A 16,828-nucleotide genomic window follows, 5' to 3' on the forward strand; every position below is an offset into this window, starting at 1 on the left:
ACTATAATTATTTGTTTGATAGGCCACCTTGCCGTAGTGAATGTCATAGATTATAGTTAAGTATATAAAATGGAACATTCTAATCTCACTTTGTCAATACCATTATTGTTACTTTTGTCTCTCTTTTAATATTTGTGCATGCATTAGGTCACTTTTATGACCCTTAAAGGTCACACATCCTGGTACTTTTGTGGGAATGACTACATTTATACAAACATAAATGTACACAATTGGGTTATTAGTCCCCGTTCGGACGCAGTCCGAAAACGGGGACTTATGTTTTGCCCTGTGTGCGTCCGTGCGTCCGTGCGTCCGTGATCACCTGTATCTTGAACATGCATGGACCGATTAAGTTCAAACTTCACTCATACATCACACCTTATATGGGACATATGCACATGCATTTTTTTCATGATCCGATTAACGATAGCCGAATAGCGGCCATTTTAAGGCTGAAAATGCATCAAAATCGCACATTTTCACCATTCCGGACCCGGATCTCAGTTATGCATGGACGGATTTTGTTCAAATTTGGTACATACATTAAACATAATAGGACCTTGATGCACGTCATTTTTTTTTTTGGATCGGGTTCGAAATGGCCGACTGGCGGCCATTTTGTTTTAAAGAATTCAGTTCTGGATCCGTATCCGAGACATGTCTGGATTGATCAAGTTCAAACTTCACACACACAAGGTACATCATGTCACAAATATGTATGTGCATTTGTTTCATGATCTCATTAACGATAGCCGAATAGCGGCCATTTTAAGGCCGAAAATGCATCAAAATCGCACATTTTCACCATTCCGGACCCGGATCTCAGTTATGCATGGACGGATTTTGTTCAAATTTGGTACATACATTAAACATAATAGGACCTTGATGCACGTCATTTTTTTTTTTGGATCTGGTTCGAAATGGCCGACTGGCGGCCATTTTGTTTTAAAGAATTCAGTTCTGGATCCGTATCTGAGACATGCTTGGATTGATCGAGTTCAAACTTCACACACACAAGGTACATCATGTCACAAATATGTATGTGCATTTGTTTCATGATCTCATTAACGATAGCCAAATGGCGGTCGCTTTAAGGCCGAAAATGCATTGAAATCGCACATTTTCACCATTCCGGACCCGGATCTCAGTTATGCATGGACGGATTTCATTCAAATTTGGTACATACATTAAACATAATAGGACCTTGTTGCACGTCATTTTTTTTTCGGATCAAGTTCGAAATAGCCGACTGGCGGCCATTTTGTTTTAAAGAATTCAGTTCTGGATCCGTATCCGAGACATGTCTGGATTGATCAAGTTCAAACTTCACACACACAAGGTACATCATGTCACAAATATGTATGTGCATTTGTTTCATGATCTCATTAACGATAGCCAAATGGGGGCCGCTTTAAGGCCGAAAATGCATTGAAATCGCACATTTTCACCATTCCGGACCCGTATCTCAGTTATGCATGGATGGATTTTGTTCAAATTTGGTACATACATTAAACATAATAGGACCTTGATGCACGTCTTTTTTTTTTTTCGGATCAAATTCGAAATGGCCGACTGGCGGCCATTTTGTTAAAGAATTCAGTTCTGGATCCGTATCCAAGACATGTCTGGATTGATCAAGTTCAAACTTCACACACACATGGTACATCATGTCACAAATAGATATGTGCATTTGTTTCATGATCTGCTTAACAATAGCGGAATGATGGCCATTTTAAGGCCGAAAATGCATCAAAATCACATATTTTCACAATTCCAGAACCGGATCTCAGTCATGCATGGATGGATTTTGTTCAGATTTAGCACAATGTGTTGTACATATGCAGGTGCATTTCGGTCATGATCTGCTTTGAATGTATATGTCACTCAAATATGAACGGAACGGGGACGTGTCATTGACAATGACTTGTTTTAATGTATGCTTTTGCATCTGACAGAAAAATTTTACTCTAATAGTCAAAACAAATATTTACGTTTCCAGAATTGTGCTGAAAAATTAATTCATTTCTGATTTTCATACTAATAAAAGTACCAGGATGTGTGACCTTTAGAGGTCATGACCTATTGTGAGTGGGATAACAGTGTAGACATGTGTACCATGGTATCATTGAGGCACTTCAATACAAGCATGTCACTCTGTTAGCCCCTTCTCTAAAAAAAAAATATTTTCTAGTTTTTGCATGCTTCATTTAAAAATGTGCAAAATCACAGTTTTATTATTTATAACAATTTTATTAAAAAATGAATTTATAATAAAAATATCAATATTTTATTTTTCTTGTCATGTTAAACTATTTTTTGATTCTGATTTTGTGATCAAAATAAATGAGAAATTCTGATTTAATTTGTATCTCCAAAAAGTACCAGGATGTGTGACCTTTTTGGGGTCATACATGAGACATATAAATGTATTATGCAAATATAACTGAGATTGGCAAAGTGACTATTGTGTTACTGTAAAATACTTTATTTTAGCTGGAATTAATTTTTGCTGAAAACATTTTTTGGTGTAATGGAATTTATTTTCACTGGTTGTATATCATGTGCATTGTATACCTGTATATATTGTGTGTTATATGAAGTAATTCAGATTTAAGGATAAAAATGACCACCATTCGGCCATTTTGTATCAGATCATGAAACAAAATTGAAGCTATTATTTTTGACTTCCAAACTTATATTATATAATTTTTTTTTCAATTATAGTGCTAATATGAATTTTAAAATATAGTTTTTTTCAGCATGGAAACCAAGATATACTATTTTATTCAATTGCTCTATTAGCGTATTATGATTTAAAAAATTATTATTCAAATGTGACTCATTTTGTTTTCCTAATCCGTGATGTGACTTTGATTATTTTATTTTTATTTTTTAGAAACAGCCGAAGGGTCACCTGATTTAATATCAAGCTGATTTGTGTTCATGTGTCACACAACATTTCGTATACTGTCACACGAAATGGTTTTTGACTGTTCTGATTAATTTCAATTGTATCATTCATAAGGTCATGTATATTCAAATCTGTTTATGGTTTATAAAAAATACTGTTCCGAATAAAATTTCCTACACCCTGCTTACCGATGTGAGAACAGTTATTTAGTTTCATGATATGACAATCAAGTAATAAACCACCACCAAACGAGGTGCACTCATTATTTTGCACAACCCAAGATGTATACAAACGTCAGTGTGTAAGTACTGTAAAATCTGTATTACAAACTGCCGTTTCTATAAAAATGGTACAATGCAACAGAGGGGATGCGACTTCTATTAGAGCATCTACACATATGAGAAGTGGTGAAGTTTCGGTTCTCAATTGTTTGAAAAGAATGGGTGCGGCTTCTAATACAGATTTTACGGTATATGGAGTGGATATCAGTGGTATTCATGTCATTATATCATAACAACTTATATGCATTATTTTTGAACCCCAGCGGTGTGTGAAAATCACAGAAATATTGCTTTGATTGATTCCCTGCATAGATGAGATATGTTCGTATGTTGATGCATTTTTTACGACACCAGATGTCACACACAAGGGTCGTAATTTTCAGAAAGAAAGATTGAAACTTGTCCACAGGGAGTGTAAATATCAAATAGAATAGCAAGATAATACAAGATTACTTACATACAGAGACATTAAGCTGAAATTGAAACTCATCCACAGGGTGTATAGATACTAATTGGATTAGCTAATTTGCATAAATAAATAAATTAATAAAAGGATACATCTAATGATTCGTTTTCGAAAAAAGCGCCAACAATTACATCTTTATGTCCTCCAAGGGAGTGCACGACTAAGTTTTGAATCTGGACGGCCGCATGAACTCGACTCGTCATGTCTTTGGAACCAATCACAAAAGCCCTAAAAAAAATGATATATTCACATGTGACTGGTCACTTGATGCAACATAGTTATTCTAAATATGAAATAACTTCTTGCTCTGGAATTACGTGAAACAACTTTCATGTGCATTGATATCCTCGGGGGCGGAGCTACGTCACAGACGTTCTACGTTGCTAAGACGCTCACCACTGTACCACGTATTTCTATGGGCTTTGTGCGCGCTGTTATGGAACGACGGTTGAAGAGCTGATGAAACAACTAAAGTCGAGGAGGCAGCAAAAACTTAACATTGGAGTAATCCTGAGTTACCAAATTTATACATGTTGTACATCTTATGTTTTTACATTGCATGTTCAGGAGAATCTCAACAACTATCCCAAAGTACATTTTTTTCTGACAGCATTCGACCTTTGTTTTCACCGTGATGTTGAAAGGCGGTAAAACTATGTGGATGTTCTCCCCCAAGAATAAGACTCTAAAATTACAACAAGTTTGTATCACAAGACAACAAGTCGGTTGTTTACTTACTTTGAGTCTGTCGTCCAATCAATGGATGTCGTTTCATCGTAGGCACCATAATACGATCGGTATAATACCATTGGGTTATACTCTTTACAGTGGCCAGGTGCGTGATATACTAAAGTCACGTTTTCTTTCGTAACTGCTATCTTCCTATAAAATATAGTCCAACCATTATTGCAAGGATAGAGCTGATGTTATGTGATGTGATGCGATGCAATGTGATGCAATGAAATGTCATATGATGGGATGAAATGTCATGTGATGCAATGTCATGTGATGCAATGTCATGTGAAGTGATGTCATGCGATGCAATTCGATGCGATGCAATGTGATGTGAAGTGATGTGATGCAATACAATGTGATGTGATGCGATGTCATGTGATGTGATGTGATGTGATGTGATGCAATTTGATGTGTGTTGTGATGTGATGCAATGTCTTGTGATGCAATGTGATGTGATGCAATGTCATGTGATGCAATGTCATGTCATGTGATGCAATGTGAAGTGATGTGAAGTGATGTGATCTGATGCAATGTAATGTGGTGCGATGCAATGTCATGTGATGTAATGAAATGTCATGTCATGTGATGTGATGTGATGCAATGTCATGTGATGCAATGCAATGTGATGTGATGCGATGTCATGTGATGTGATGTGATGTGATGTGATGCAATTTGATGTGTGTTGTGATGTGATGCAATGTCTTGTGATGCAATGTGATGCGATGCAATGTCTTGTGATGCAATGTGATGCGATGCAATGTCATGTGATGCAATGTGAAGTGATGTGATCTGATGCAATGTAATGTGGTGCGATGCAATGTCATGTGATGTAATGAAATGTCATGTCATGTCATGCCATGTGATGTGATGCAATGTCATGTGATGCAATGCAATGTCATGTGATGCAATGTCATGTGATGCAATGTCATGTGATGCAATGTCATGTGATGCAATGTCATGTGAAGTGATGTCATGCGATGCAATTCGATGCGATGCAATGTGATGTGAAGTGATGTGATGCAATACAATGTGATGTGATGCGATGTCATGTGATGTGATGTCATGTGATGCAATTTGATGTGTGTTGTGATGTGATGCAATGTCTTGTGATGCAATGTGATGTGATGCAATGTCATGTGATGCAATGTCATGTCATGTGATGCAATGTGAAGTGATGTGAAGTGATGTGATCTGATGCAATGTAATGTGGTGCGATGCAATGTCATGTGATGTAATGAAATGTCATGTCATGTGATGTGATGTGATGCAATGTCATGTGATGCAATGCAATGTCATGCGATGCAATGTGATGCAATACAATGTAATGCAATGTGATGCGATGTGATGCGATGTGATGTCATGTGATACAATACAATGTGATGCGATGCAATGTGATGTGATGCAATGGGATATCATGTGCAAAGCGATGTCATGTGCAATGCGATATGAAGTGATGTGATGCTATGTGAATGTAATGTGATATGATGCATGGTAATTTATTTTGACGTGATTTGATGTGGCATATTATGTGATGTAATATGATGCGATAAAGTACACAGTATATTGTGCAATATTATTTTTAGTAAATATGATGCAAACAAATGTATTGTGATGTGATATGAACTATTACATGATGCAATATGATGCGATACGATACAGTATGATATATGGTGCAATATGATATTTTGTAATGTGATGCAAAGCAATGCAATGTGATATATGATGTGATGTGACAATATATGATGCAATGTGATTTATTGTGATGTGATGCATTATGCTACATAATAAAGATGATGTGATGTGTGGTTATGTTATGTGATGCCAATAAAAACAACAATGCTAGTGTTCCATAAGCATTAGTTCTAGGCAATGATGCTTATGTGCACCTTTAACACAAACTAGTGGCAGTGTGCCTTTAACACAAACTAGTGGCAGTGTGCCTTTAATACAAACTAGTGGCAGTGTGCCTTTAATACAAACTAGTGGCAGTGTGCCTTTAATACAAACTAGTGGCAGTGTGCCTTTAACACAAACTAGTGGCAGTGTGCCTTTAATACAAACTAGTGCCAGTGTGCCTTTAATACAAAATAGTGGCAGTGTGCCTTTAATACAAAATAGTGGTAGTGTGCCTTTAATACAAACTAGTGGCAGTGTGCCTTTAATACAAACTAGTGGCAGTGTGCCTTTAATACAAAATAGTGCCAGTGTGCTTTTAACACAAACTAGAGGCAGTGTGCCTTTAACACAAACTAGTGGCAGTGTGCCTTTAATACAAACTAGTGCCAGTGTGCCTTTAACACAAACTAGTGGCAGTGTGCCTTTAATACAAACTAGTGGCAGTGTGCCTTTAATACAAAATAGTGGTAGTGTGCCTTTAACACAAACTAGTGGCAGTGTGCCTTTAATACAAACTAGTGGCAGTGTGCCTTTAATACAAAACAGTGGTAGTGTGCCTTTAACACAAACTAGTGGCAGTGTGCCTTTAATACAAAATAGTGGTAGTGTGCCTTTAACACAAACTAGTGACAGTGTGCCTTTAATACAAAATAGTGCAGTGTTCTCCCCAGGATGAAACAGCGTGGCGGTCCCGCCACAGTGCTTCGATTTGCCACCACACCGGTCTGACACCGCCACGGTGATTAGCAAGACCGCCACAGTGCTTCTTTTCATTGGGGGATCTCTTAATGCTGGTCGGTTTGACCAGCACTCAAAATTAGCGACCACCGCGGAAACGCTTCCGACTATTGTCATATTGTTATTATACTTACGTACCGACCGACACGCATCCTGCCAGTCGTGGATAATAATTTGTAAACAATAGACATAGTCGCGTGATGTGGTAGCGGCTTTGAACAATACAAGTCAATTTTGTAAAATTAGCATCTCTTTGTTTGTAAGTAAATACTTTCTGACGATAGACGCAGTCTTTAGTTTGAAAGCTAAAATTCTTTCAAAATCAATTCCACCCATAACATGGGCAAATCGGAGTTCACGATCAGTTTACGCTACTCAAGAAAAAACGTGTTTATTGCGTTATTGGGTAAAATACATTTGAACTGTTATCATCGTGAATTATGTAAAAACACTTCTTTCAATACTTTTTTTACCTTTTAAAAATTTCTAATCACCTCTTTAAAAAACCATCATGCAGTTTTCATCTGAAATTCATACCAACACATCGTGCTACGACATCGCTTTACTTCCGCAATGTAATTTTTATGATCACGATCATTCGGAAAACTTCGGGTTCTACCGGCATTACCATGCGACATTTTGATTGGTAAATGGCGTTTTTGACCCAGCGGGTCAAAGGACACATGCCGGTCAACTAATGCGTCATAACTATCATGGCGGGTCTGTGTTTTTCACCGAAGTGATCGAGTGATCAAAAATAATTTCTCCCGATAAAACTAGCTCAAATTTTACGTTTTTTCATATAAAAAAAGAAGTATTTAATTTTTGCATGGCATCATGACAGAGTAAGAGAAATTATTGGTATAACCGGTGTATAACATCGCGAAGTAAGTTATGTCACGTCGTAACTTTGATCGTTTGGAAGTGTTATTTGTTCGTTCATTTACTGTAAATGTAAAAGTTAGAAGCTGATGGTCAGAATAATAACCAACAATCCGCCAAATAACTACATGGTCGATTTTTTGAAGGAGAATTTTGTAGTAAATAAGATCATGAAAGTGGTGAACATAATCCTGGCTCAAACGTTTCAAATGAGTTTAATTTAACCTTTTACAATTTATTTGTTTCTTTTTAGTCTGCAGCATTTGCATTTCGAGAATGTTTCATTTTAAAATTCAAACTCTTCTAAATTGTGAAACGTAATATTTTGACTCCAAAAAAAAAAATATTTTCCCTGTGACGGAGCTCATTAATATTACAAAAGTGCCCAAAATAAAAGTGTTTATAACACTGTGTGAAGCAAATAAATATCTGCCACTTTGTTTTTAAAAATATATGTTGTTTATTGTGTGGGTGTAAATGTGCTTTGGTCAATTTCCATTATTATAAAAATGATATGCAAATGATATGCAAATTAGGTCGCCACAGTGGTTTAAATTCCTGGGGAGAACACTGTAGTGGCAGTGTGCTTTTAATACAAAATATTAACATTGAGGTAGAATGTGTCGTGAGTGAAAACAACTATTTCTTCACAGCTTTTTTTGACATCAGTTCTACACTGTTAACGTAGACATTGTGTTGACAACTTGGAGGGTTCCCCAATGAGAAGCACAGTATTACTTTTATTTTTTGGTAATCAACCATTGAATCGCATTCGATTTTCCACTAGAAAGCATCAAAACATGCAACATTTACCATGGAAGCACACAATAGCCTTTGAGTTAAACTTTGTCAACAGTAGATATAGGTTTATATGAATTCTGAATTGGTGAGGTGATGGACAAAATGAACATTGGCAAAGTTTTATCAAACTTTATTTTGTTATTCATCACCAGAGTGGCGTTAATACTTACTTGCCGTCTGGACTGTATTTAATACTTTGTACAGCGGTGTGGAAATGATGACGATGTAAAACGCTTTTACTGATAAGACTACAAAGTAGCGATGAACCACCTGCAATAGAACCGAAAATATTATTTACAAAAACAAGAACTAGAAAACCTGTCTAAATTTGATTGCATACCTTACCTGCAGCATAGCATTATCCTAATATTCTGAGACTTCACCAGAGCGTAAAACAATCACTCGATACAGAGAAAAATTTTGAGAAACCAAAGATGCCCATGCACATAGAGACAACCAGACAACAAACTCAACTACGTTCATTTTGGAGTTTGGAATTTTCAAAAAATAATATCTAATTTTTTTGCTTTGATGACATGATGGATACGAGTTTATCACGTTTTTTTTCTACATTTTTCTGACTTTGACAGAAATAAATGTCCATATTTAATGATGGTAATGCTTATTGCGTTCCATATTGAACTGGGGAATCTACTTCAGTAGGCCGACACTACGTCACACTTCATGGTTCGCCTGGGTCAAAGTGGTTTACATTCGTTGAAATTACTATCATCATTTCCATGAACCCATTAAATGTTTGATCCAAAATTATCTATGATATTATGGAGATTTCATGAAGACAGCCCTGATTTGTTTTCAAGGTATCAAAGCCATGGGTTTCCATCGTCAAAAAGCGATCAGTCGCTTTAGAAAATAATTTAGTCTACAGAACCTGCTGCTTCTAGAAAGGTTGCCACAACGGGCAGTTCAATCAACCACAAAAATCAGTGGAAATAACTTTCATTCAGCGAAAGTTAATTTTTGTCAAAATTTTAGTATTTTACAGTAAATTCACATCTAGAACATTTACCGGAGATTTGCTGGAAAAGCTATGAATGGGATATTTCATGACCAAAAACACATTATGAATAAAACTAAGATTGTGGGATGCTTTCTTGTTGGAGATAATTGCAATTCCAGGGAAAAACTGCCTTACAAACCATCCACCACCACCACAATACACACACACCAACATCCACCCCACCCTGCCCCGGCCCACACCGCGCACCCCACCCCACCCTACCCTACCCCAATATTAAGAAAGCATTAGTTTTCACTGGTATTCAATTTCACTAATTTCATTTCGTTCATTCTCATAGAATTTTGAATTCACACAATTATGATTCATTTTTGGAATTTTGAAATTTGAATTAAGATTTCTATTGACTTCTATAAAAAAATTCTATAAAAATATTAAAATTACGGAAATATGAAATATGGGGTATTGATTACAAATTCAAAATGGCGAGTTTTGAAAGAAATCATTGTTATTTGCAAGAAATTATAAATTTTTAGGCCAGGGAAAAAAAATTCTCCATTTCTCTTTTTTTTTTTTTTGAATACTGAGCTAAAATGGGGGAAATTTGAGACAAGTGCGAGTACAAGCGCATTTTGGAATGCTTTAGAAGGAAAAAAAAACGTCCGAGGCACATAGAAAAACAGAGATATTTTTTTTCTCAGCCTTATGTACACATAAATTTTATTTACGACAATTCAAAAATGTCTTACCTTCATCGACTAATATCATAGTGTTACCATCTGGCGCTATGGCAACACATGTCACATTCATCTTTGCTTCAATTGGTAAAGTTTCTGACTTGTTACTATGGAAACAAAACAAAAATTAAATATTCGTCTGATTCAAAGAACGACAACAAATTAATATGTATTTATGGTACAGTAAAACATGTGTTATATCCTGCTAGGAACTTCGTAAATTGTATTGCATTTCTGAAAACGACATTTCACAAACTTTCGCACGCAAGAAAATAATTTCAACATTGTGATAATTTGTGATTTTCACTGACTGACAAACATATGTCTCTCACGAAAATATTGACCATATTTGGGAAGTCCCTTTGGTATTATTTACAAGAAAATGATCATCTGTCTAATGAGACTGGCCTATACTGGCATAGTATGATCAAATAAACCTGTATACAAAGGTCAAAATAATTTCATGTTTATGTATGAACCCAAAAAATCCCATATCCTGGTAATAGTGCATATACTGTAGAATATTTATTTTCACTTGTGATTGTAAAAGATACTGTAACTGAAAAAATGTAATCGCAAGGATTCAGGATTTTTCAAGCACACCACCAACAGCAGTATATTTTTGCTATTTTTGCTGAAGAAATGATTCAGCGAAAATAAAATCGAGCGATTATACTGTTGTATAATTATACTGTTAATATAATGCTAAATGCTAAATAAATTCCATACAAAACACCTAGGTAGTCTTTACAGCGAAAATTAATTCCAGCTAAAATAAAGTATTTTACAGTATATAGATCCTAAGCATACTATGGAATATACATAGATTCTAGGCATACTACAGATATCTCAGACCTTGGAATGTACATAGATTCTAGGCATAATATAGAGGTCTCAGTCCTTGGAATATACACAGATTCTAGGCATACTACAGATGTCTCAGACCTTGGAATGTACATAGATTCTCGGCATACTATAGAAGTCTCAGACCTTGGAATATATATAGATTCTAGGCATAATGTAGAGGTCTCAGACCATGGAATCTACATAGATTCCAGGCATAATATGGATGTCTCAGTCCTTGGAATGTACATAGATTCTAGGCATACTGTAGATGTCTCAGTCCTTGGAATGTACATAGATTCTAGGCATACAACAGAGGTCTCAGACCTTGGAATATACATAGATTCTAGGCATACTATAGATGCCTCAGACCTTGGAATATACATAGATTCTAGGCATACTACAGAGGTCTCAGACCTTAGAATATACATAGATTCTAGGCATACTTATAACTAAACTCAACAACTGTTAAATACTTCTTCAGTAACTTGCTCTTCAATGCTACTAGTATACACTCGTCATATGAAAATAAATCACAGCTTTCTACTTACTTTTTCAAGTCAAATAACGACACTCTGTTACCAACAGGACTGACAACAGTGTTACCATCTTTGGTGAAATTCAAATTACCTTTACGATATACGGCACCAAGTAAATTAGAAAACTGAAAAAAAAAAACTGTATGGTCAGCTCATCTAAAGACTTTTTATACAGGTGTTTTATATTTTATATATAACAGGTGTTGTATATGGGCAAAGTTCAACATATACTGAAAATGATAAAGATCAGATTTTTTTTTAATGTATCAAATATACAATGTATGTATTTATAGAAAATAAAAAAAAGGAAAATATTTTTGATTTTCTGAGAATTTTACAAATAATAAAACATCACGAAAGGACAGGTAATCATGAATAGCAAAAAACAGCGGGAAAAGTTCCTTTTGTATCCTTGCCCCTAATTCTAACTCTAACTCTAACTCACATACACCCCCCTGACCGATTTAATGGTACATGCCCCTTTACTTAAAGTGAGAGGGTCGTCACCTGTGCACGTGCGGGAATTAAGTCCCAAGCGACGATAACAACACATGGTAAATCAAAGAAAGCTTAGAAAGAACTCCCATGTGCTGAGAGTATTGGAGACACATTAAATATAATTCGAAATTACTTAGCTGAAAACTAATTATGCAAATCAGAAAATTAATATGACCAGATTTGAGTGTAAAACTAATGAGGTCTGTGCAATGTAACAGAAAATCTATGTCTCCAAGTTTAATTGAAATGTGATTAGAACCAAAAAATTATGAATTATTATGCTTATTAGGGAATTAATATGAACAGATTTTTACCCCAAACTAATTAGGTTTGTACATTGTCCTAGAGCATCTTTGTACTAAGTTTCATTGAAATGGAATAATTAGTACTTTAGATATCAGTGTGAAAGCTTAAAATTGGTTAATTATGCAAATTAGGTAATTAATATGTACAGATTTTAACCCACAATTATTCAGGTCTGTCTATTGTCCTACAGCATCCATGTACATTCATTGATATGTGATGTATAGTACCTGAGATATCAGTGTGAAAGTTGGTTAATTATGCAAATTAGGTGATTAATATGCACAAATATTTACCGGAAACTAATTGGGTCTGCATAATTTTAGATTCATTGAAATGTGATGATTAGTACTTTAGATATCAGTAGAAAAGCTGAAAATTAATTATGCAAATTAGGTAATTAATATGTACAATTATTTACCCTAAAACTAATCAGGTCTCTGCATAGTCCTAAAGGATTTATGTACCAAGTTTCATTGAAATGCGATGATTAGTACTTGAGATACTCGTGGAAAAGCTGAAAATTAACTAATTATGCAAATTAGGTGATTAATATGCACAAATATTTATCAAAAACAATCAATCTCTGCATAGTCCTTGAGTATGTAAGTACCAAGTTTCATTGAAATGTAATGCTCACTACTTATATCAAATGCTGAAAATTAATTAATTATGCAAATTAGGTACTGATATTACCATAAAAACTATCAGGTCTGTGCAGTGTCATATGACATCTATGTACCAAGTTTCATTGAAATGTCATGATCAGTACTTATATCAAATGCTGAAAATTATTTAATTATGCAAATTAGGTAATTAATATGTACTGATATTACCATAAAAACTATCAGGTCTGTGCAGTGTCATATGACATCTATGTACCAAGTTTCATTGAAATGTGATGATTAGTACTTGAGATATCAGTGGAAAAAACGAAAATTGACTAATCATTATGCAAATTAGGTAATTAGTATCCACGGATTATTACCAAAAACTAATCAAAACCTAGCATTAGTTCAGAGCATGTATGTACAAAGTTTCATCAAAATCCAATGAGTGGTTGTTTAGATATCAGTGGAACAATCATGGAACAGCTAAAAATCAGCTAATTATCATGCAAATTAGGTAATTAATATGCACGGATTTTTACCAAAAACTAATCAAATCTGCGCATATGTTCAGAGCATCTATGTACCAAGTTTCATCAAAATCCAATGAATGGTTCTTTAGATATCAGTGGAACAGTCATAAAACAGCTAAAAATTAGCTAATTATCATGCAAATTAGGTAATTAACGAGCATGGATTTTTACCAAAACCTAATCAAATCTGTGCATTGGTCCAGAGCATCTATGCACCAAGTTTCATCAAAAACCGATGTATGGTTCTTGAGATAGCAGTGGAACAGTCGGACACACATACACACATACACACACACACATACACACACACAGACACACTAACTGCAAAGACTCCCATTATGTGCTTCGCACATGGGAGTCAAAAATGCAAAGGATCATGGTTGGAAGCTTGTTTGTAAACAATGACACCCTATGGCCATCTGACGCATGCACAGGTGACAACTCCCCCCGCTTAAACTATACATGTAGGTGTTGGGGGCATATGTTAATAAATTGGCAAGCACTGTGGGGTAGGTGTAGTGTTTGGGTGAGGGGGACAAAAGGAACTCATTCCTAAACCATCTATAATTCCAATAATTCTCAGCGAGACCTTGTTATTTTGGGCAATTATTATTAAAATTATAATATTCGAAATGTTGATAATTATTTGATAAACTTCTATTAAAATATTAATTAATCCTAATCCAGATTTAATATTATTTCCCACAATTATAGCAGTATGGGATCACCTCCACTATGTGTCGGTTGATGCGATCCTGTGCTGCCTATGTGAATACTTTGCAGTATTCTTGTGATACCATTATTAATTATTATACATGTACATTCATTTCCTACGTGTACAGGGGTTTTTCTAAAGCGGGGAACAGGGGCGCAGCGCCATGATACTTTAGGCTGGCGCCCTCTTACCGAATTTCTCAAATATATCTTTCTCCGTGAAATACAATGTGTCTGGACACCAAATACACTAAAATTACTCCAAAAATATTTCAATGGGGATATTTACACTGTTAAAACGACACAGAAACCCTCCGATAATGCGTTTCCAGATTGATCCGCCATGTTGTTTCTATGCTAGCTTGGTCTATCCGCTGCTTCACCTGTGTGTGCTCCCTCTTGTTCATTTTTTCTAGAAAAACCCCTGTTGTATATCGCAAACTATACACAGTATGGTGAGCATATCAACTGAAGCATAGCAGAGTTTGCTGCGATCCTGTGCTGCCTGAGTACATACTTTGCAGTATTCTCATGATAACCTTATTTATTATACATTCATTTCCTACTTTTTTATCGCAAGCTATACACAATATGGTGAGCATATCACCTGAATCATAGCAGAGTTTGCTGCGATCCTGTGCTGCCTGAGTACATACTTTGCAGTATTCTCATGATAACCTTATTTATTATACATTCATTTCCTACTTGTATATCGCAAACTATACACAGTACGGTGAGCATATCAACTGAAGCGTAGCAGAGTTCGCTGTGATCCTGTGCTGCCTGAGTGCATACTTTGCGGTATTCCCATGATAACCTTATTATGTATTTCTGCTTGTAGTCGTAATGCAACATTAACAGCTCGGAATGTCACTGAGAAATGGCACGAATTTTTTTTTTTATCACACACTACATTGTTGCTGCATTAAGTGTAAACAAAGGTGTTCAAAAGGAAAGTAAATATGCCGCACATTTTCGAAATAAAAGAGTCATTGAAACGAGACTTTCAAAAACATAGTACAGTGTTTTACACACTTTCATGATATTTTTCACAGCTAAATAGTGTTTAGTGCAAGTCCATGCGTGGGCGTTGGTCACACACAGTTTAATGAGAGAAACTTGACCTTCCCAGAGGATACAGGCCAGGAAATATATGGGATTCTATTTATTTTAAAATACTTGGACTTCCTACAGGAACTCGTAAATCTCTCATTAAGAGTCAAGTTGATTAACCAGGGTTTACTTGTCACATAGCCATGTATGGCAATGGGCAGTTAGAATTAACCATTTAGAAATATTTCATTGGCTCTCCCAAATGAAAGCCAACCTCCTTAAGATTTACGAGCCATGGTCTATTTGTAAATCACAGCGAACGCAACCAAAATTCATACGGGGAGTTATCAAAATCTTTAGAAAAGTCCCTATATATTTACCCGAGTTTTAGTACTTTTATTGATGAGTCCGGGTGATGAGTAGATTCAACCTATAACTGAATAAATTTAGTGACAATTTGGTCTCTGATGGGATGTACAAAATCACTATTTGGTCTATAATGGGGTAGGATTTTTGAGGTGAAAATGTCTATGATAGGATCTGGGGTTTTACTCCCCATCGGCACACCCCTACCAAGGCCAGTGACCCCCTGCCCAGGATTAACACATATTTACCAACCCATAATCAACACATAACCTGGCCGACTTCTCAACCTCAACCACTGGCAGAGTTCAAAACTGGCCGGACAGCCTTAAATTGGGACTGATTAACTTTTGAGTATATACATGTACTATGGCTGTATAAGTTCGCCTGTAGCAAGTTTTAAATTATCCGCCGTTACGAATCTTATTTGCGGTCGCTTCAACCGTCTGGGGGAAGTTCATGTTGTGTATTTTGAACATTGATTGAACAACTTTCCCAGGGAAGTTGCAATGTACAAAACTCGTTTGCAGCTAGCTGCAGTTCTGTAGCTCTGGATTTCGCTGGTGTCTCGGGTTTCGCAATTACCAATAGACGAACGAATCAGACTACCGATGCAACAGAAAACGCCAAAAACGGACACCAGCGAAATTCAGAGCTACAGAACTGCAGCTAGTTTGCAGCCGTTGTAATGCACTGATTGAAACAACACGACATACTATACCTTAAAAGAATGCTTCCCGCTCATTTTAACAGACGAATCTTCTTCTATATCTGCATATGGAAATATTATCACACTAGAAACTAAGTTGTAGTCAACAATCGTACACGACAGTCACCAAAGACAGGCTAGTACCAAGCAGAAACGATGAAAACACAAAACACGTGGAGGACAGCCACCATTTTCAAAGGTCAAAGTTGAACCGCATTACGAAACTTTTTTTTATAAAG

The 16,828-nt window shown here is 35.8% G+C and overlaps 1 protein-coding gene across 1 annotated transcript in view; it reads right to left on the minus strand.

Moving 5' to 3' along the window:
• Window positions 1–16,788, minus strand: part of LOC102801117 (periodic tryptophan protein 2 homolog) — a 31,658-nt gene extending 14,870 nt beyond the window's left edge. The window contains exons 1-6 of the mRNA XM_085494668.1: window positions 16,602–16,788; window positions 11,821–11,933; window positions 10,439–10,533; window positions 8,881–8,980; window positions 4,397–4,540; window positions 3,751–3,886 (exon numbers count right to left, since the gene is read on the minus strand). Coding sequence (XP_085350794.1) covers window positions 3,751–3,886; window positions 4,397–4,540; window positions 8,881–8,980; window positions 10,439–10,533; window positions 11,821–11,933; window positions 16,602–16,625 — 612 coding nt within the window. The 5' untranslated portion in view covers window positions 16,626–16,788. The remainder of the gene's footprint in view (window positions 1–3,750; window positions 3,887–4,396; window positions 4,541–8,880; window positions 8,981–10,438; window positions 10,534–11,820; window positions 11,934–16,601) is intronic.
• Window positions 16,789–16,828: the final 40 nt, after the last annotated feature.

The sequence above is a fragment of the Saccoglossus kowalevskii genome, chromosome 20 (assembly GCF_978046115.1).
Source record: "Saccoglossus kowalevskii chromosome 20, keSacKowa6.1, whole genome shotgun sequence".
Lineage (NCBI taxonomy): Eukaryota > Metazoa > Hemichordata > Enteropneusta > Harrimaniidae > Saccoglossus > Saccoglossus kowalevskii.